The sequence below is a fragment of the Erinaceus europaeus genome, chromosome 3 (assembly GCF_950295315.1).
Source record: "Erinaceus europaeus chromosome 3, mEriEur2.1, whole genome shotgun sequence".
Classification (NCBI taxonomy): domain Eukaryota; kingdom Metazoa; phylum Chordata; class Mammalia; order Eulipotyphla; family Erinaceidae; genus Erinaceus; species Erinaceus europaeus.
This window is the reverse complement of record NC_080164.1, coordinates 175,798,812-175,819,593: the sequence shown is the minus strand read 5'-3', so window position 1 is coordinate 175,819,593 and position 20,782 is coordinate 175,798,812. Positions and strand designations below refer to the sequence as shown.

The following is a 20,782-nucleotide window of genomic DNA, read 5'->3' as shown; positions in this document are numbered from 1 at the left end:
ATTTCTGAGACCCTCCCTGCTTGTTGGCAGTTGGGAACACCAGTCTGTCAGACCGGTTTTCTTTCTTTTCTTTTCTTTTCCCCCAGAAAAGGTGTTGGCACTTCTGTGAGATTGCTTTAAATTGTAGTTTGATCATTTTATAATACTAGGTCTTCCAATCCCTGAACATAGCGCTTCATTGCTTTACTATTATTATTATTATCTTAGTGATTATATATAGGGGGGGATATAAAAAGAGAGAGACACCAGAGCACTGCTCAGCTCTGGCTTATGGTGGTGCTGGGGACTGAACCTGGGAACTCAGAGCCTCAGGCAGGAGAGTTTTGCAGAACCTGTTTGATTGTGTGTGTGTGGGTATGTGTGTGTACACAGCCCCTCTGAGGTCCATTTGATTTTTTTTTTTTCCTAATCTTTCAGTTCCCATATTTTCGTTCCCTCCCCACTGGTCCCTGCATCATCTGTGTGCTTTGTTTCATAGACTCTTAGGTATTTTTAAGTAAATCTGCCACCATAACCCTTTTTAGCTGTACAGCTCAGAGATGTGAGTCTGCTCACGGGTGATGCAATTCATCCCCAGGACCCTATCCATCTTGCAAAACCAAGTCTCTGGGCTCATTAAGTATGACTCCCCAGCCCCCTCGGTCCAGTCCCTGGCCGCCCCCAGCCGCCCTCAGTCCCTGTATGGGGCTGTCTTATTAGTTGCATAGGGTCAGCAGGTGTGGGTTTTGGAGACCCGGCATTTGCCTTCTCATCCCTCATCCTCTGCTCACAGTTGTGGGCCCCTGGTGGTCCGGGTGTTCAGCCCCACTCAGTGGGGCTCAGCATTTCCTCCTTGCTCCTTGCACCCGTACTCTCTGCCCCCTTCCCACACACCCCCAGTCAGGTCACAAGAATGAGCCCGGGCCGCTGCTGTCCATTACCTCCCTCTGTTCTCTTCCTCCTGTGGTTTTTCATGAGCAATGATGAGGCCAGTGTTGGGGAGCACTGCTCTGAGCCGCCCTTCCTCTTTCCTCCTGCTAGCGGCGACCAGGAGGCCTGGGAGAAGGGCGTCCACTTTGCCAACGGGCAGAACTTGGCACGCCAGCTGATGGAGGCACCCGCCAATGAGATGACGCCAACCAGGTTCGCCACAATCATCGAAAAGGAGCTGAAGAATGCCAGCAGTAAAACAGAGGTTCACATCAGGTAACGGGGGGGAGGGGGGTGATATCCCCTGAGTGTTGAGGGGGAGCTGACCCACTGGCCACCACACCGTTCACCCCCACAAAGCACAGCTCAGTCATTTCTCGCATCTTCCCAGAGCTCCATGCCGCACAGGCAGCCTGATTGCTTATCTTTTTTCCTGACATTAGCAGGCGCTCACTTCTCCATCTCCCTCACCGTCAGTGGATGGACGTTTGGGTTGTTCCACCTTCTGGAGTCTCTGAATAACGCTGCTGTGAGCACCCATGTCCTGAGTTTTTGTGTGGAATATTCATTTCTGTTTCCTCTTGTGGTTTGTGCATGCCTCGTAGTTGAGTTTCTGGGTCAGATAGTAACCCTCTCTGGTGTCTTTTGACCATACGTGGTACGTTGTGTGCAGGTGAAAGCGACCTGCCTTTTCTCTTTTGGACACAAGGGCACGACTTGCCTATCTTGACCCAGAGTCGATGTTTCTGCTCTAGAGATGCCCCCAGGAACCCTGAGGTGTCCTTGGCAGCAGCGCAGCTACAGGTTGCCTAAAAGGTCGCAACTAAGTTCCGTCACCCTCTGAGGACCTCTCCCCATAACCTTAGAAGCACCCCAAGTCAGAGCCTTCGGGATCGTGATGAAAAGATACTGCCTTCCATAAAGAATTCTTCACCATCACAGGAGATTGCCAAGGGGCCTTCTGTACAAGCAGACTGTTGAGTGTCAGGTTGTGGTTAGAGGTCACGTGTTTTTGGAATTCCCTGAAGGTGTAGACAGAATAGAGGACCAGGCAAGCCTTGGCACTTGGTGCATGTTTTGGAAGCCAGCACATGCTAAACCTGGCCATGTTCTGCTCCTATAAAAGCGTCCCAGCAAGGACCCTCCTTGTTCTCACCAGAGCAGCTTTGTGTCCATACATAGTGGCCTTGGGCTTGGGAGATGGCTCACCCAGCAAAGCGTTCACTTCACTATGGGCAAAGTTCTGGGTTCAAACCCTGCGCCTGTGTAGAAATGCCACAGCATCGGGTGAAGCTCTGAATAGTAGGGCAGTGCTGTGGTCTCCCTCACCCCTTTCTCTCACGCCCTGTGCATGGAAAAAGTCAGCACAGAGGGTGTCGCAGGAGCATAGAGGTGGGGAGAATGATCTGGTCTGGAAGGTGGCGGAGTGATTTAGACACATGTCCTGCTGTGCCAAGGAGGAGAGAGAGAGAGAGGAGATCCAGAGCGGAGAGCGAACACAATTCTTCATTTGCTCAGGCACCTCAGAGTTGAGTGAGAGCGCAGTGGTTCGGGCCACGTGGAGCTAGCCAAAATGGCCACCTCGTGCAGCAACCTTCCCTGCGTCTAATCACCAAAGTGAAAAGCGGGCAAGAGAGCAAGGGGCGGAAGAAGAAGGGCTTTATAGGGCAAAAACTGGGATTGACGAGCCGGGACAGGATTGGTTGGGAAGGGCACTTCAAGAATATCCTATTAACTCTCGCAGGAACTGGCACTAGCCTAAGGGGACATCTCCCCCTTTCTTTTTACCTAATGGCCACAGGATAGGAAATTTAGAGTGGAGCAGGCTTAAATGTTTTTAAAGGAATGCCATGCTCAGTTGAGAAGATGTAGGATGTTTTTGTTGGGGAGGGAAGACTTACATGGCTGCCAACCTTGTGAGATTTATGTGTCCCCCCTGTGCTCAACCCCTCTGGAGAGAGAGAGACTTACCTGGAGGGACTCATCTCATAGGTTCAGCTCTGCCAGGCTCCACCATCTCCTCACAATATTTCTCCATCTTTTCCTATCTTTTTATCTAGTCATCGCATTAAGATGGTTCAATGTCTGTAAAAGACTCCATCTGTGACAGAGGAATAGTAGTGTAGGGGTGAGCAGAAACCTTTTGGGCATAAACCTGAATGCTGTAACAAAACAGGAAGAGACAAGTAGGGAAGCAGTAAGAGCCAGTGTGATGCCAAGGGAAGGCTTGGTGCACAAAGGGGCATTTCCTGCCTCTGGGGTCGTCCCCTGTCTCTGGGGGCAGGGCTTAGTAATGGGGGGGGTTCTGCCTTGGGGGGAAGGCCTAGTAATGAGGGGGCATTTCCTGGGTCTGCAGGCAGGAGGTTGTACCTGCCAAGCGAAGGGGCTGTTTGGTACTGTACAGTCCCCAAGGCAACTGGCTGCAAGGTCCATTAACTAGTGCGAGTCAGTCTTTGAAAAACTGGCAGCGTGAAGGGAAGGAAGCTGCTGTAAAATTGTGTAAAATGTCCAGTGGGTGTACCAGCAAGTCCGATAGAAGTCTCAGTCCAATGTAGATGACCAGGAGAAATGCCAGGGGATGAAACGCTGCACGTCGATCTCCAAGGGCAAGGTCAGCCACTGGAATTCCGCCTTACTGTAGAGAGTGGACTGGAACCGCCAAAGTGTGACAGGCAAAGCAGAAGCAGGAAGGGCAGACAGGCAGTAAGAATGTTCTGACCTTGGAGTCTGTGAATCAGGTACTTCAGATTGTGTCAGGTCATATCATGGGTTTCGGGGGGGGTGTGCCACTATAGTCATGCTGTCTAGTGGGCGATGTCAGAGTGTGTAGTGGTCCAGATGGTTTTTCCCAGGATTCCTGTGAAAGAAACACAAACAATCTGCTTCCTGTGGTTAGCAGGGCATCTGATTCAAATTTTTTATAGAAAAGGAGGTTTGGTGCCTTAGCCAACTGAATACTGGGGGGATGTGTCTCTCCTTATTTTTTTATTTACTTAATTGAGCCTAGGCATTTGGTGGGCCTTCTCAACAACCATTTGACTTTGGGGGAAGTAAGGGATGTCTGTGGCATGGGTGATGTTATAAAGGGAAAAATCTTTATAAATTGTTGGCTGACAAAGGTAGGCCTATAATAGCAAAATGAGATACACCAGTTAAGTGTAGAAAAATATGTGAATGTTGTTAATTCACATGAGTTGTATATAGAGGAACTTTTTATAGTTTAGTACCTTACCATATGAGCAGATGCTTCTTCATATGAAGGCTTAACAGCTGTAATCATTGTGAAAAAAAATAAAACTTGTAACAAGTTAGAAGTTTACTATAATTGATAACTCGATGATTATAATTGGTTTAAGTATCTTTATAATTTTGGAAGGTCTTTCTCGTATCATTTTAAGGCTGTTTAACCAATCTAAGTGCAATAAAATGTGGCAAGGCAAAGAGCCATTGCTAGAGCCTCAGGCATGAGAATCATTAGCATAACCATTGTGTGATCTATCATTTGCCTGGGCTGGTTCTGCCTCTCATTGAGAAGGTATTTGAGAGCTTTACATATCAATAACATCTTAAAAAACACTACTGAAAGCAGAGGGGTTAGACAGCAAGCAGGCTTAAGATATTTAGAGAGAGTGAGGGGGGAAGAGAGAAATGGTAGGGAAGTTTTGTTTTGGGCTCTAATTTTTTTAGATTTTTGCCATTTTGTATTATGAGTCCTGGAGAACGTCCTGCCTCTGGGAAAAGTGGCAGGGGGAGGGGCCTCAGAAGCTGTGGTGGCAGCCGAAGACGTGTCTGCTAAAATAGGAGCCTCTGGGCGACAGCCTCATGCTTGGTTAGATTAAGGCTGTTTTTCAGGTTAGAGTCAGTGCTTCCTGCGGGAGACACAGGAGGGGACCCCGCACATCTCCCAAGCGCTACCATCACGGTCAAGAGAAACCAAGGTGTGGCCTAGAGCAAAATCTTCCAGAGACAGAGAAACTGTCTCATGAAGAAAGAGTAGAGGCTTTGGGAAACCTCTTAAGTAGAAAGACAGCCCATAGTGGATAGGTAGCCAAACGGCTTTAGTTATCTGTGGGATGGGCCAGTTAGGTCCCACGTTGGTGCCGGTCCCTGTTCAGGCACTAAGTGTCGTGCTGAGCCGTGGAGGAGAGAGAAAGAGAGAGGAGATCCAGAGCGGGGAGCGAACACAATTCTTTATTCGCACGGGCACCTCAGAGTTGGGTGAGAGCGCAGTGGTTCGGGCCACGTGGAGCTAGCCAAAATGGCCGCCTCGTGCAGCAACCTTCCCTGCGTCTAATCACCGAAGTGAAAAGCAGGCAAGAGAGTGAGGGGTGGAAGAAGAAGGGCTTTATAGGGCAAAAACTGGGATTGACGAGCCGGAACAGGATTGGTTGGGAAGGGCACCTCGAGAATATCTTATTGACTCTCGTGGGAACTGGCACTAGTCTGAGGGGACAACATGGCAAAACAGGCGCTCCAAGAATGTCCCAACTCTCGCGGGAACTGGCACTAGCCTGAGGGGACATCTGCACAGCAGACACACTGGCAGCAGGTGAGAGAGAGAGAGAGACAGACACGGGGGGAGGAGATTGTTTCAGGTGCAGAATCCCGTGCAGAGGCTCAGTCCCTGGAGCAGAGAGCACATAGAGCAGGAGGCCAGGCGGACTGGTGTGACTCCCCCCCCCCCCCACTGACACCCTGCTGAGGTGGTACCAGCAACAGAAACGGACGGGACTTCTGGAGAGGCAGGAGCTTAATTATAAACCCTGGGACTGAGCTTGTGACCCAGTAGACCCACAGTCCGAGAGGTTTTTTTTTTTTTGTGGAGCCAGGGGACTCTTGAATATGTGGTTTCACTTCTGCTGGACCAATAGACCTGTCCAGACAGAGGGAGAGGTGCCACTGCAATGGAGTCCCCCCAGTGTCCTGATGGGGGGGCGGCACCTGGACTGTACAGCTGGCTAGGCCCAGGCCCCGCCCAGTGAGCTAGCTCCCCAACCCAGCTGTCCTTTTAAGATATCACACCTCCTGCTTGTTTTCTCTGCCTTCTGGAGTTGGTGGCCATCTCCGGCGATTTGGCCCTACTAGAAGCAGCCATAAACAGGCAGGATGGGTGCCCTTGGGCTTGGCGTTGGTCTGTCTGGAGGGTTTCTTAGCCGCCTTCCTGTGGCCAGGAAACAGGACAGAGTCCTTCTGTGCTCCCCGCCCGGGAGGACTAGAGATCTGGCATCTGTTTTCCTTTGTCCCCAGCACCCATTCCCGTTCCCATTATGTCACCGCCTGCCCCATCCTGCGTTTGTTAGGGAGCGACTGGTTTTCCCACTTTAATCAGACACCGTGATCTGTAGTTGACATCATGAGAACCCTGGGGAACTGTGTTTAACAGATGGGATTCCAGCCCTCTGAAAAGGCAAGACAATGGGCTGTTGGCAGCCTAGTCAGGAGAGCATGACTTAGCGAATCCTACACACACTATTTACCTTGTGCAAGGACCCTGCTCCACGGACCCCCAGACCCCAGCTACAGGAGGGGAGCTTCACCAGTGGCAAAGCAGAGTCCTAGCTCTCTTTCTCTCACTACCCCTGCCTCCATCCCCCTGTGTCCTATTAAATAAAAAAAGAAAGAAAGGAAAGGAAGGAAGGAAGGAAGGAAGAAACAAGAGGGGAGGGTGGCTGCCACTGGAGAGGCGGATTTATCATGCAGGCACGGAGCCCCAGCGAAAACCCAGAAAACCCAACAAGTAACCAACCACTGCACCTGTTGACTAGCAGGACCTACAAATTGTGTTGGGTGGCATGAAGGAAGGGGAAGAAGAACAACCAAAGCCCCAGCCAGCAACCTCTGTGGCTCTGAGGGTGAGGAGAGAGCCGAGGACCCAGGTTTCAAGCAGTTGTTGTTGAAACGAATAGGAGACTCTTTTCCTTGACTTCCCCCCTAAAAGCTTGTTAGATAACAGTACAGTGGCTGTCACTGCAAGGCCACATCTTAATTTAAGAAGAACATTGCTTATGGTGAAGTGCAATTTATTTATCTACTTCTTTCTTTCTCTCTTTCTTTCTTCATTCATTCATTCATTCATTTATTTTTAATCTTTATTGGATAGAGACAGCCAGAAATTGAGAGGAAGGGGGAGATAGTGGAGACAGAGAGACGCCTGTAGCACTGCTTCACCCCTTGTGAAGCTTTCCCCCTGCAGATGGGGGCCGGGGGCTTGAACCCAGGTCCTGGCGCACTATAACACATGCGCTCAACCAGGTACACCACCACCCGGCCCCTTATTCATTTATTTTTACCAGAGCACTGCTTAGTTCTGGCTTGTGATGGTGGTGGGGATTGAACCTGGGACTTTGAAGCCTCGGGCATGAAAGCCTTTTTGCTATCTGTCCCACCTGAAGTGCTGTTCTAATCATGGCCAGGGATTGAAACTCATGCCTGGAAGCCTGCGCGCTGCCACTAGGCTCCTCCCCCAGCCTATCCCCCACTGGACCATGGCTCTTCAAGAGGACCCCATGTACCTCTCAGGCCATGTGCATTTTTATACGTCACCTCACTCTGTCCTTGTGTTTCATCTAAGACAGCGGAGCTGTGTTTTTACTGCCTGTAGTTTCTCCTTTTGTTTGTTTTTGGTGGAATTTAGGCATCTTCTAGCAAGTGTCATGGCGGAGACAGCACGGAGCTCTAGTTGAAGAAGCTGGGGAGAGAGGGGGCAGTTGGTGGCGCACTTGGTTGAGCGCACATGTTAATGGTGCACAAAGATCCAGGTTCAAGCCCACAGGCCCCACCTGCACAGGGAAAGCTTTGCGAGTGTTGAAGCAGGGCTGCGGGTGTCTCTTTCTCTCCCTCTGTACCTCTCCCTTCCTCTCAATTTAAGCCTGTCTCTGTCAAATAAATAAAGATGATTCAAAAAATTGAAAAATAAATTTAAAAAGAAGCCGGTTTATCCTCAAGTGCCTGCCCCACCCCCAATATAGATAATAGAAAAGGACATGATAATTGAAGCCTGAGAGAGAGACAGAGGATGTGCATGTGTTTTGTTTCCTTAGATAGAAGGCAGAGGGGGAATGAAAGACCACAGCACTCTCTCCAAGTGAACTATTTCACCAGCCCAGCGTGTGTGTGGCTCTAGCAGATAGTATTTTTCTATTATTATTATTCAGTATTTTTCTATTATTATTATTTATATAGTGGAAGTATTGACAAGACCATAGGATAAGAGGGGTACAACTCCACACTGCCGGGATAGCCTGAGGGTACTTCTTCCCGAGCCGGTGCTCTCTGGGTTGGAGAGAACTCAACTGGAGCTGATCTAGGCTGCTGTGTGGGAGAGGGATCAGGAACGCGTGCTGCACCAACTTCCGCAGGAGATACACTCTGGAACTCTCGGAGCCGGAAAGCAATTTCCAAGTGTCTTTAATCAGAAGAGCAGCTGTTTTTATACTCTCCAAGTAGGGTGGAAACAGGATGTGATATAGAGAGGGTGGAGAGAAAAGTGACTGGTGAAAATCAAAGTGTGACAAGGAGGGGGCGGAACAGGCGAGAATCCTATAACTGAACCACCAATGCCCTGGAGTGCTTTATGTAAAAGTGATTTATGTAAATAGACCAAACCTTTGGATCAGTAAATCCCTATATAGGCATATGGATAAGAAGAAGCCAGGGGGAGATGGCAACTACCCAACATCTCCCCCTTTCTTTTTAACTTTTTGCCATAGTATCAGGAGTGTGGGGCACTTTGTGAGGCAGGGAGACTGATAAGAGGCACACCTTTTTTGGGGTTCTACTGTCCCTCCTTGCTCAACCTCTCCGTGGAGAGAGAGACTAACAGGATTGACACACCCCTCAGGCTCAAGCCCTTCCAAGCTCAACCATATCCTCACAATTCCCCAACATCTTCCTCTTACTTAATGGCCATATATAACTGGGTCAATGTCTGTAAAAGGCTTCATCTCTGTCAGGGGAATAGCAGTGTAGGGGTGAACGGAAACCTGTTGGGAAGAAAGCAGAATGATAGTGTGTAAGTGTCTTTAAAAAGAACTAGCACAAGACGGAGGGATAAGTAAGAGTAGCAAGAGACAGAGTGAGCCTGATGGGTGGAGGAGTGGGGGCCTGATAAGCCGAGGGGCTAGAGGGGTGATCTGGCATTGCAAAATCCCGAGTCAGCCTGCTACAGTCATTCTTCAAGAAGTCCAGGAGTATAAAAGGAGTGTCCAGCAAGTTCTATAGAAGCATCAGTCCAATGTCAACGGCCAGGAAATAAATGCCACACGTCTATCTTGATGGAGGAGGACGGCCACCGGAACTTTTCTTCTCTGTAGAGAGTGACCTGGAACCGCCAAAACATGATGGGCGAAACAGAAGCAGGAAGAGCAGACACCGATGGTTGAGAGAAAGGCAGTAGGAAAGTCTTGTCCTTCGGAGTCTGTGAATCAGGTTCTCCAGATCGTGTCAGGTCACATCATGGGTTTCTGGGGATGGCTGTAATTGTGGGTGATGTCAGAGGTCAGGGGTCCAAGATGGATTTCTGGGGATTCTATATGAGCAGATGCTTCTTTATGCGAAGGCTTGTCATAGCTGTAGTCAATTACTTATGAAAAAACTTTGTAACAAATTAGAAGTTTACTACAATTGATAACTCAATGATTATAACTGGTTTAGGTATCTTTATAATTTCGTGTAAAGGTCATCTTACGTGACCTCATGTAGCAGTCTTTATATAGCAAAGTTTTCATACCGAATTTAAGTTACATATATTGATTCTTAACTATTTTTACATTGGGTTTTTAAGCAAACTCAGGTTACTAGAGTTAACACATTTTAGTGACAATTTTTTTTTTTGGTACATTTACAATATCAGATTGATGCCAAATTTGTTGTGGATTAATTTCCACAAGATAGCTTACAGGACATTTTTGGGGGCCCTCCAAAAATGTCCTGTATAGAGGATTTGTATTTTAACTTAGGAGATGATGAATTGTCACATTGAGTATTTAGAGTTTTACCTTAAACACTCAGTTACTTAAATGAATTGATTTTACCTCTTCTTGTAAAAATGTAGCTTCGAAGTTACGATTTAACTGTCAAGTTAATGTTTACCAAACTTGAAACACGCATATTAAATATATAGTTTATAACACACAGGAGGAGAAAAACTTGTAAATAAGATATATCATTTCAAATGTGAATTTAGAACTACTGTCATAGTTGAACCATCTTTACTCACACAGTTTAAGACTAAACATTTCATATTGATATCAAGACTTAAAAAAGAAATCAAAAGGGGGAATGAACAATTTTTGGACTGTTTCTGGACGTCTCCAGAAACCATGGCTGCGTCCAGCCGTTTGATATAAAGTCAGTTAACTTTCAGAGTACTCTGAGCACAATGGGTCATACAAAAATTTTGGTCACTCAACTCACTCAATTTTTTTTTTTTTTTTTTTTTCACTCACTCACTCACAAAACACAACTGGCCAGTCATAGCATAAGACATTCATTCGGGGGGGGGGGGAGTTCTGTGAATCAGATTTTTTTTTTTTTTTTTGATTCTGCCATGCTGTATTATGGATCCTGGGGTGCATCCTGTAGCCAGTCCTCTTGCAGCCAGTCTTCTTGCAGTGTTTCTTGTTCTTCAGGGATATCAGCACCATCATGTGGGTATTGCCGGACATGGCGGGCAGGAACCCAAACAGGCTTGGAGTAATTTTGTGGAAAAATACATGCGAAACCCCTCCCCATAGTCAACAGGGGGTCAGGTCCTTTCCAAATTTTATCAAGTGGGTCTTTCCATTTGACTTTAATAGCTGGGAGGGTGGGTGGTGTTTGCCAATGAAGAATTATAGGAGGTTGGTTGGAGTTTTTGTAAATATTAAAGAGATTTAATGTAGTTAAGGCTTTTGCCAGCTGGATATTAGGGGGGGTACATTTCCCCTTTTTCTTTATTTAATTGAGCCTTAAGAGTTTGATGGGCCCTCTCAACAATGCCTTGTCCCTGTGGATTATACGGAATGCCTGTAGTATGAGTAATGTTCCAGAGGGAACAAAAATCTTTAAATTGTTTGCTGGTAAAAGCAGGTCCATTATCCGTTTTAAGTTGAAGAGGTAAGCCCATTACAGCAAAACAGGAGAGCATATGGCTTATAAGCTTTTTTGAGTTTTCTCCAGTCTGAGCTGTAGCCCACATAAACTTAGAGAAGGTATCAATTGAGACGAACACATATTTTTGTTTGCCAAAGTTAGGTATGTGGGTAACATCAATTTGCCAAAGAGCGTTGGCTTTTAAACCTCGAGGATTAACCCCTAGAGTCTGAATAGCAGGTGTTTTGATTAGACCTGCACAGGAGGAACATGTAGCAAGAATACGTTTTAACTGTGGCAGAGGAATATCAGGAAATCGAGCTCGAAGACCTTTAAGATTAACATGGGTTAGGGAATGAAAGTCAGCAGGATTAGAGACAGAGGCTAGGAGAATTCCTGTGGAGGCAAGGCGGTCAGCTGCAGCATTCCCTTCGGACAGGGGACCAGGAAGAGGGCTGTGGGAACGTAGGTGCTGAACATACAGTGGATGGGTTCGAGAACAGAGCATAGAGGCAATTTGAATTAAAAGAGGAGAAAGTGGGTTGTCATCAATTCTTACATAAGATCGAGCAAGCCATGGAAGTAAGTTAACAGTATACACACTGTCAGAAAAAAGGTTGAAGGATTCTGGTACAGCTTTTAATGCAAGGAAAACAGCATAAAGTTCTTTGTACTGAGGGGAATTATCAGGAAGTTCAGTAAAGAGAGGTTTGGGGTATTGCTGGTCTGGATAATATATAAGGGCAGCAGCTCCCTTTTTTCCACCATCAGTGAACACTGTAGGAGCAGAGGGGATGGGATCTCGAGAGAAAAGTTTAGGTACTAGTAGAGGCAACAGAGGTAAAGAAGCTATCAAATTATTAGAGGGAAAATGATTATCTAATTGTCCTGGAAAACCCATTAAACTTATGGCAAAACGAGAATGGTGGCGTATGAGCCATTCTGTATCAGTGAGAGAAAAGGGAAGAATGATTGAATCTGGTTCCCTTCCTAAGACCTGAACCGATCTGTTTCTTCCTTGGCGAACCATAAATGCTAAGGCATCAATCTCGGTAAGGAGTCTTGGAGCTCCGCCTACTGGCGTATGAAGCCATTCGAGAACGCCATGTTTCTGCCACAATGCCCCCACTACCGTGGGGGTGGAGTTAAAGATTAGAAGATTTACTGGAGAGGAGGGGGAGAATCGAACGAGGTGCATGTCCTGGAGAGCCTGGTTAACTTTTTCCAGAGCCAAGGATGCTTCGGGGGTTAACATACGCTTTGAGGAGGGCTGTTTGTTTCCTTTTAACAGATCGAACAGTGGTTGCAGGCAGCTCGTAGGCAGATAAAGATACTGCCTAAGCCAATTCAAATTTCCAAGAAAACTTTGTAAAGAAGCAAGAGTGAGATTAGAAGGAAAAGTAACACAAGGTTTTAAAGGACGAATCTGCGTTAGGGAAATCTCTGAGCCTAAGAAAGATATTGGAGGGATTAGCTGTATCTTCTCAGGAGCTACATTAAGTCCACTTCTCTTTAAGGCAGGGATTAGAAAATCACGTAGGGCGGAGAGATCTGTATCTAATTCTCCCCATATTAACACGTCATCCATATAATGGAAAACCTTAAGGCCCTTATGAATATATGGGAAAAGGGCAGATTTAACAACCTCTTGACAAATAGTAGGACTATTAGCCATGCCCTGGGGCAGTACCACCCATTCAAATCTATCGGCAGGGCTGGCATTATTAATAGAAGGAACAGAGAAAGCAAAACGTTTACAATCTTGTGGGTGTAAGGGAATAGAGAAAAAACAATCCTGTATATCAATAGCTATGATTGGAATTCCTGTGGGAATTGCAGAAGCAAGAGGCAAACCCCTTTGGGGGGAGCCCCAAACCTGCATGGTTTTATTAACTGCACGAAGATCTTGGAGGAGGCGCCATTTTCCTGAGCGCTTTTTAATTACAAAGACTGGAGTATTCCATGGGCTCCGAGAATGACGAATGTGTCCCAACGATAACTGCTCTTGGACGAGTTTTTTTAAAATTTCTAGCTTCTCCCTAGGCAAAGGCCACTGTTCCACCCAGACAGGCTCATTAGAAAGCCAATCTAAGCGGGGAGTTCTGTTACAAACAGTGGCAGTTAGTATTGGGGGTGCTGGTTGGGTCTAGCAGTCTCACAGGAGTGAGTGTGGTGTCCTGCAGAGGTGTCTGAGGATATCACTACATCTAAAGATTCCAGCAAGTCTCTTCCCAATAAATTGGTGCTTATATCAGCTATTAAAGGCTGAAAGCGTCCGGTAGTCCCTTCTGGATCTTCCCACACAAGGGAATCTCGTGTGCGGAATGCCTGAGTCAATCCTCCAACACCATGTAAGCGTGGTCCTGGGAGGAGTTCCCAACTCTGGGGAACCTCTGCTTGTCTTAATATTGTCTTATCTGCTCCCGTGTCAATCAAACACTTAAAAGGAATATTACCAATCTTTACTGTCATAGTTGGGTGACCCCTTTCTAAAACAGGGATGGTCCATAAAATCTCAGGCTCTGAATTCGAGCTGTTCTCTTGCTCCAGCCGGTTATTTCTATGCTGGAAGTTCCCACATACCACGGGTTCCTCCTTCTGCTCACCCTCTGTTATTGTTACTTGGCGTGGTGGGTATAGCGACGGATTGGGTCCCAAGCTGGGCTTCTGTTTGTGGAAGAAGGGCACAGCACCAAGCGGGCGACCTGCTTCCTTCCCTCTTGGGGGCGGGGCTAAGGGAAGCCCCATACCTAGTTTAAATCCCTGTTTACATTTGGCAGAGGCGTGCCGTTCCTATGGAACCTTGACCAACAATCTCTCCTCCAGTGAAATCCTTTCTGGCATCTGGGACAAGGCATTCGTGGTCTCTGATTCCCTGTCTGGATGCGGGGTTGCCCTGATTGGAGGCGGGGTTGCCCTGACTGGAGGTGGGGTCGCCCTGACTGGAGGCGGGGTCGCGGTCTATTTTCTGAACATTGGTTACGCCAATGCCCTTGGCGACCGCACTGAAAGCAAGCTCCTTTTTGCTTATGTAAGGTAGCTGCATAGGCCTGTAACATAGGTCCTTGAAAAGAGCTTGATCTGAGATCCTGTGTAGCTAGAATCCAAGTATCTGGGTGTTCATTTTTAAGAGTGATACAGGCCTGTCGAAAATGCGGAAGCATTCCATCCCAGACTATGGATCGCAGTAGGAGAAAACGAGCGTCAGGATTATAAATCTTCCTTTCCAAACTCGACTGGACCCTGGCAATGAATTTAGTGAGGGATTCATCAGGTTCTTGTTGCAGGGAGAGAATGGGGGCTGAGGCTGCTCCCATGGGTGGTGTTAATCGCTCCCATGCTTTTAATGCACACAGGCGTACTTGATCAAAATACCCCGCTGGAAACTTGGCTTCCGCCTGTTGAATCCCTGTTTCTAATTGGCCTGTTCCAAACAATGCATCAAAATTACCCTCTGGCTGATTTTGAATATTTTTCCGCGATTGTTGTAAACATTCATCGCGAAAGAATGCCTCCCATTGCAGGAAGAGGGGGCCTGGGAGCGTAGCACGAGTCACATCTCTCCAATCTTGAGGGGTATTAAGGTTCTGAAGCAGGCCTTGTAAAATGGACCTGGTCCATGGGGCATGAACACCGTCATCTTTGATAGCCTGGCGTAGTTCCTTCAGGTCTGTGGCGGAATATGGATACCAGGCCTGAGGTTTTTGTCTATTGGGGGCAACATTGACCGGAAATGTGTGGACTTCCTCTGATAAGTGTGTAGCGGTAGGAGGAGTCACTGAAGTGGAAGCTTCTGGACAAGTGGCCGAAGAAGTGGTTTTGGAGGCTACAGGAGAATTCGGACATGTGTCTATCAAAACAGGGTGGGGTGAAGAAGCAGCCGTGGAGGCAGCAGGAGGTTCCGGACACGTTTCTGCCAAAATGGGGGTGGCCGAAGAAGTGGCTGTGGAGTCCAAAGGAGAATTCGGACACGTGTCTGCCAAAATAGGGGCCTCAGGGCAAGATGCCAAAATAGGGGCCTCAGGGCAAGATGCAGAGGAATTAGGGTGGGTCAAGATCACGACAGGCCTTTGCTTCTTCTTGTTTTTAAGGTGCTGGTTAAGTTCTATGATTACTTCCTTTATCTCTTGGACCTCAGCCTCTAGTTTCTTAAGCCTTTTGAGAGGTTGCCCTATATATCCCTTAAAAGCTGCTATGATGATCAACAGGATATAAGGTGAAGCCCCGAGAAAAATGTCCCAGATATATAAAAATTGTATACTGGAAAAAGAATGCAGGATTTGGAAAAGATTTTCCATGGTGGAAAGATCTCCGGAAAACAATAAAAAAGAAAAAAAATCACAGTGCCTTAACACAATATTGCAGATACCCAAAAGGTGTGTACTTATCTAAGATGTCTTCTTGTAAATCTGCTGCTTACGGGTCCCTGTTCCGGGCGCCAGATGCCGGGATAGCCTGAGGGTACTTCTTCCCGAGCCGGTGCTCTCTGGGTTGGAGAGAACTCAACTGGAGCTGATCTAGGCTGCTGTGTGGGAGAGGGATCAGGAACGCGTGCTGCACCAACTTCCGCAGGAGATACACTCTGGAACTCTCGGAGCCGGAAAGCAATTTCCAAGTGTCTTTAATCAGAAGAGCAGCTGTTTTTATACTCTCCAAGTAGGGTGGAAACAGGATGTGATATAGAGAGGGTGGAGAGAAAAGTGACTGGTGAAAATCAGAGTGTGACAAGGAGGGGGCGGAACAGGCGAGAATCCTATAACTGAACCACCAATGCCCTGGAGTGCTTTATGTAAAAGTGATTTATGTAAATAGACCAAACCTTTGGATCAGTAAATCCCTATATAGGCATATGGATAAGAAGAAGCCAGGGGGAGATGGCAACTACCCAACAAGCCCAGCGTGTGTGTGGCTCTAGCAGATAGTATTTTTCTATTATTATTATTCAGTATTTTTCTATTATTATTATTATTTATATAGTGGAAGTATTGACAAGACCATAGGATAAGAGGGGTACAACTCCACACAATTCCCACTGCCAGAATTCTGTATCCCTTTGCCTCCCCTGACAGCTTTCCTATTCTTTATCCCTCTGGGAGTATGGACCCAGGGTCATTGTGGGATGCAGAAGGTGGAAGGTCTGGCTTCTGTAATTGCTTCTCTGCTAAACATGGGTGTTGACAGGTCAATCCATAATCCCAGCCTGCCTCTCTTTCCCTAGTGGGGCAGGGATCTGGGGTAGCGGGACTCCAGGACACATTGGTGGGGTCGTTTGTCCTGGGAAGTCAGGTTGGCATCATGTTAGCATCTGGAACCTGGTGGCTGAAAAAGAGTTAAGATATAAAGCAGAACAAATCATTGATTATCATGGACCTAAAGACAAGAAGATTGCAGATGGGGAGTCAGACAGTAGTGCAGCGGGTTAGTGCACGTGGCTCAAAGCGCAAGGACCGGCGTAAGGATCCCAGTTCGAGCGCCCTGCTCCCCACCTGCAGGGGGGTCGCTTCACAAGTGGTGAAGCAGGTCTGCAGGTGTCTTATCTTTCTCTCCCCGTCTGTGTCTTCCCCATCTCTCTCCTTTTCTCTCTGTCCTATCCAACAACGAGGACATCAATAACATCAATAATAATTACAACAACAATAAAACAAGGGAAACAAAAGGAAATAAATAAATATTAAAAAGACATTTTCAAAAAAAAAGAATATTGCAGGTGAAGATTTGGGGTCTCCATTTTGGGAAGAACTAGTAGGTCTGTTTTAGGTATATTCCAGAGGGCCTATGACTTTACTAGTTTTTTCCTGATCTTGACATCTAACATGCAGGTGGCCTAAGTTATTGTCTGGGGAGGATGGTGTCATAGATGGAAAAAGGACTAGAAAACTGGATCAGGGAAGAGAGTAGCTCCTGAATATGGGAAGTATATAAATCTTAGGAACTGTAGACCCCATAGGTTTGATCTGCGGCCCATAGTCGGCACAGGAACACAGGAGCAGTATTCTTCTTTTTCAAACACAGATGAGTCTGTTGTAGGTTACTCGGAAATCGACAGCAGTGCTCACTGACTCTCCTGCTCCCTTCCGCTCCGTTAGACCCAAGTCTTGGATTGAAGAGCAGGGAATGGGGTCGTTCCTGAGCGTGGCCAAGGGATCCGAAGAGCCTCCCGTCTTCTTGGAAATCCACTACAAAGGCAGCCCCGACGCTGACGAGCCGCCCCTGGTCTTCGTGGGGAAGGGCATCACCTTTGACAGGTACCCTCCCGGCACCTGCTGTCGTGCTCCGGTGAACACTGAGTGGACAGGCCTCGCTGGGCATGCGGCTCGCCTCAGCATGGCGCCTGTCAGGTCTCACTGAGCTGCTCCGTATGACATGCTCACTGCCTGTCAGAAGCTGCCTTCCGGTTTTACATTCATCAGCCCGTACTGAGACGGTGGGGTTGAATGTATTCAGCAGAGAAGAAAGCCAGAAGGCTAAATAATGTCGTAGGAGTGATAGTCGTCACAAGCCAGACTCGGGTTTGTCTTTACTTAAATGATCACTTTTTAATTATTTGCTTATTACTGGATAGAGACAGAAAGAAATTGAGAGGGGAAGGGGAGATAGAGAGGGAAAGAGAGACAGAGGGACACCTGCAGCCTGTTCCACCACTCGTGAAACTTCCCCTCTGCAGGTGGAGTCTTGAACCTGGGTCTCTACGCACTGTAATGTGAGTGCTTAACCAGGTACGCCACCGCCTGGCTCCCTAAATTATCATTTTTTAAAGATTTATATATATATATATATATATATATATACCAGAGCACTGCTTAGCTCTGGCTTAATAGTGGGGCTGGGGATTGAACCTGGGACCTCAGAGGCTCAGGCATGAGAGTCTTTTGCAAAATCAATATGCTGTGTCCCCAGCCTTTAAAGATTCATTCTTAGGACAGAAGCTAGTACACTGCTCAGCTCTGGCATAAGGCGGTGCCGGACACTGAGCCTGTGGCCTCAGGCATGTGAGAAGGTGCCCTTCCAGTATGCTGTCTCCCTGTGCACTACGACACATTACCTCAAAACCCCCCCCCCCCACGCCAGACATTCCTGTGGTGGGTATTAAAAACACTCCATTCGCGTGGGGGTGCTGTAGCCTTTCGACATGCCGTCTCCCCAGAGAGGCTGTGCCAACCCTCACCCTCCAGCATGTATCCATGTCCCTTCCCACCACAGAGATTCTAGCACAGGCTGTTCTCCTGGGGGGTGGGGCAGGCACAGCGCAGGTTTGAGTCCCAGTGCCATGTGGGAAGGTGCCGCAGCTACAGAGGAAGGCTTTATAATCATGGTGTCTGTCCCTCTGAGTGGAAACGTGGCCCAGAGTGTTGAACCACATGTGTGAGGCCTGGGCTTCTGCAGAAAGGACGGGGAGGGAGAGAAAGGGAGAAGAGGGGAGAAGGAGAGGAGGTCTCTGTCATTAACACCAACCACCCTTGTTCCTGTCTCCCACAGTGGCGGCATCTCCATCAAGGCCGCTGCCAGCATGGACCTCATGAGGGCCGACATGGGCGGGGCCGCCACCATCTGCTCTGCCATCGTGTCGGCGGCCAGGCTCAGCCTGCCCATCAACATCGTGGGTGAGTGTGACTGTGGGAAGCAGAATCTAGGCCCCGGGCAGAGTCCAGGCCACAGGCTGGGTCTCCTGTGACCTCCAAGGACCAGAAATGGTTCTGTACAGCCCATCACGGGGCAGAAGCTGATTCCGTCTGGCTTGTTTCACCGTCTCGGGCTGTGACTGGCACTGCCGCGTCCCCTTCTCTGCAAAACGTGGTTAGCAGGCCACATGCCGAGTCTGTGGCTTGCTGCAGTGAACAGGCCTGAGGCAGTGAGATCGGAAGGGCTTTTGGGGTTTTTCAGCAGTGACTTCATCAGGTTGGGTCTGCTGGCTGCTTTGATACAGAGAAGATCCTGGGCAGACAAGTGCCAAGTGGGAGCCAGCTCCTGAGGCGGCGAAAAACACTCGGGTAACATGCCTTGTTTTTCGCCAGCACTTCCCAGCAATAGGGCCAAGCAGTGGGGTTCCAACACCACTGACGTCTGCAAGGACTGGTACAATAACCTCCTTCAGCTTCATTTGATAGATCTGAAAGACATCCCGGGGCCTCTGAGGTGACTCAGCAGGAACGACGCTCGCTGCCTCACGGGGTTTGAGAGCGTTGAGGCTTGCGTGGTTTCTGTCCTCCTCCCTGTAAACAGAGAGTAAAAACTGGGCAACAGGTGGGAGAAAGCTCACCTGGAATGCTTGCCTCATGTGCAGGAGGCCCCATGTCTGAGCCCCAGCACCACAAGGCAGCACTGTGAGCCCTGGTGTCTCTCCCTGTCTGTCTCTCTCTTTGAAATTAAGATACAGTTACGAGCGAGGAGGCAGATGTTACACACGAATGAGGTCCTGTATCCATCCCTGAGCAAAATACAAAAGAAAAACTCCCCTGGGTCTGCGTCCATACATTTACTCCTTTCTGATTTTCAAATATAGGAGCGAAGCAACACTTCCTGGTGTATGTGGTTGTCATGATGATGATTCTTTAGTTTCCCTAATTATAAAATCTTACCACCACCCACTCCATTTTTTTTCTTCTGTGACACTGTCCGTTTTGATGGGTTCAGACCTGTTTCACACATTCCCTGATAGGCATATATTTGGATGTGTCTTCCTGGTGGAGTCTGTGGTAGGAATACGTCTCAGAAGCCCTGTACATCTGGTGGCAGATGCTCAGAATGTCCCGTGGTCACTGGGGTGCTGAGTTGGCCTCGCTCACTGAGGACGGACTCTGGCTGGAATGTTCTTGTGGCCCACTGGTTGGCCTCCTCTGTCTCTTGGGTGGTGTGTTTGGGTCCAGCTCATCCCTAAACCTCCATTTTTCTTTCCTGTGGTAGGCTTGGCCCCTCTTTGTGAAAATATGCCAAGCGGGAAGGCCAACAAGCCTGGGGACGTTGTGAGAGCCCGGAACGGGAAGACCATCCAGGTTTGTGATGGCGGGCACAGGGAAATCTCTAGTCACCAGGAAACACTTTGTGTGGGTACTGAGGGGGACTCTCTGTGGAGCAGGAGTCTGCTCATGCAGACTTAGAAGTGCTTCTTGGGCTGAGGAGACAACATAATGATTATGCAAGAAAAAAAAAAAACGCCACCAAAAACTTTGCTACCTGAGACGTTCGAAGTCCCAGGTTCAAGCCTCAGCACCACCGTTATAAGCAGAGCTGAGCAGTGCTCTGGTCTGTTTCTCTCATTAAAAAAAATTAATAAAAGGAAGTGTTGGTGAAACTTAATCAACTAGAAAGTTTTTTTGTTTGTTTGTTTTACGTGTTTCCTCAGGGCTAGGGAACTAGCACTGGATGGACTTTGCTGCCTGCGGTAGCGGAGGCCCCAATCCCAGGTTCCTTCCTCAGCACCACTGTAAGCCAGAACAAAGCACTGTTCTTGTTCAAAAGAACATTTTCAGTTTCCTTTCTCAATTTTTTTTTTTTTTAAATTGAAGCAACACTGCTTTGAAACCTAGTCTCCAGCTGACAGCACTGTATCGTCACCTCTGTATGGACCACACTGGGTCACCTGCAGGAGTTCAGCTCCCTGCAGCCCGCCTACATAGCTCTGCGCGTCTGGGGTGACATTGGCTGCTCGGACCTCACCTGTTCTCTTGGGCCTCCCTGCAGGTGGACAACACAGATGCCGAGGGCAGACTCATCCTGGCTGACGCGCTGTGCTACGCGCACACCTTCGACCCCAAGCTCATCATCAATGCCGCCACCCTCACAGGTCAGGCTTTTGCCACAGTGT

At 48.0% G+C, this 20,782-nt stretch overlaps 1 protein-coding gene across 1 annotated transcript in view; it reads left to right on the top strand.

Annotated features, from left to right (window-relative positions):
- The window catches only part of LAP3 (leucine aminopeptidase 3), a 33,087-nt gene that overhangs the window by 7,824 nt on the left and 4,481 nt on the right, over nt 1-20,782 (top strand). The window contains exons 6-10 of the mRNA XM_007517862.3: nt 1,021-1,185; nt 17,067-17,225; nt 18,457-18,581; nt 19,882-19,970; nt 20,659-20,761. Of these exons, the coding sequence (XP_007517924.1) occupies nt 1,021-1,185; nt 17,067-17,225; nt 18,457-18,581; nt 19,882-19,970; nt 20,659-20,761 (641 nt within the window). The remainder of the gene's footprint in view (nt 1-1,020; nt 1,186-17,066; nt 17,226-18,456; nt 18,582-19,881; nt 19,971-20,658; nt 20,762-20,782) is intronic.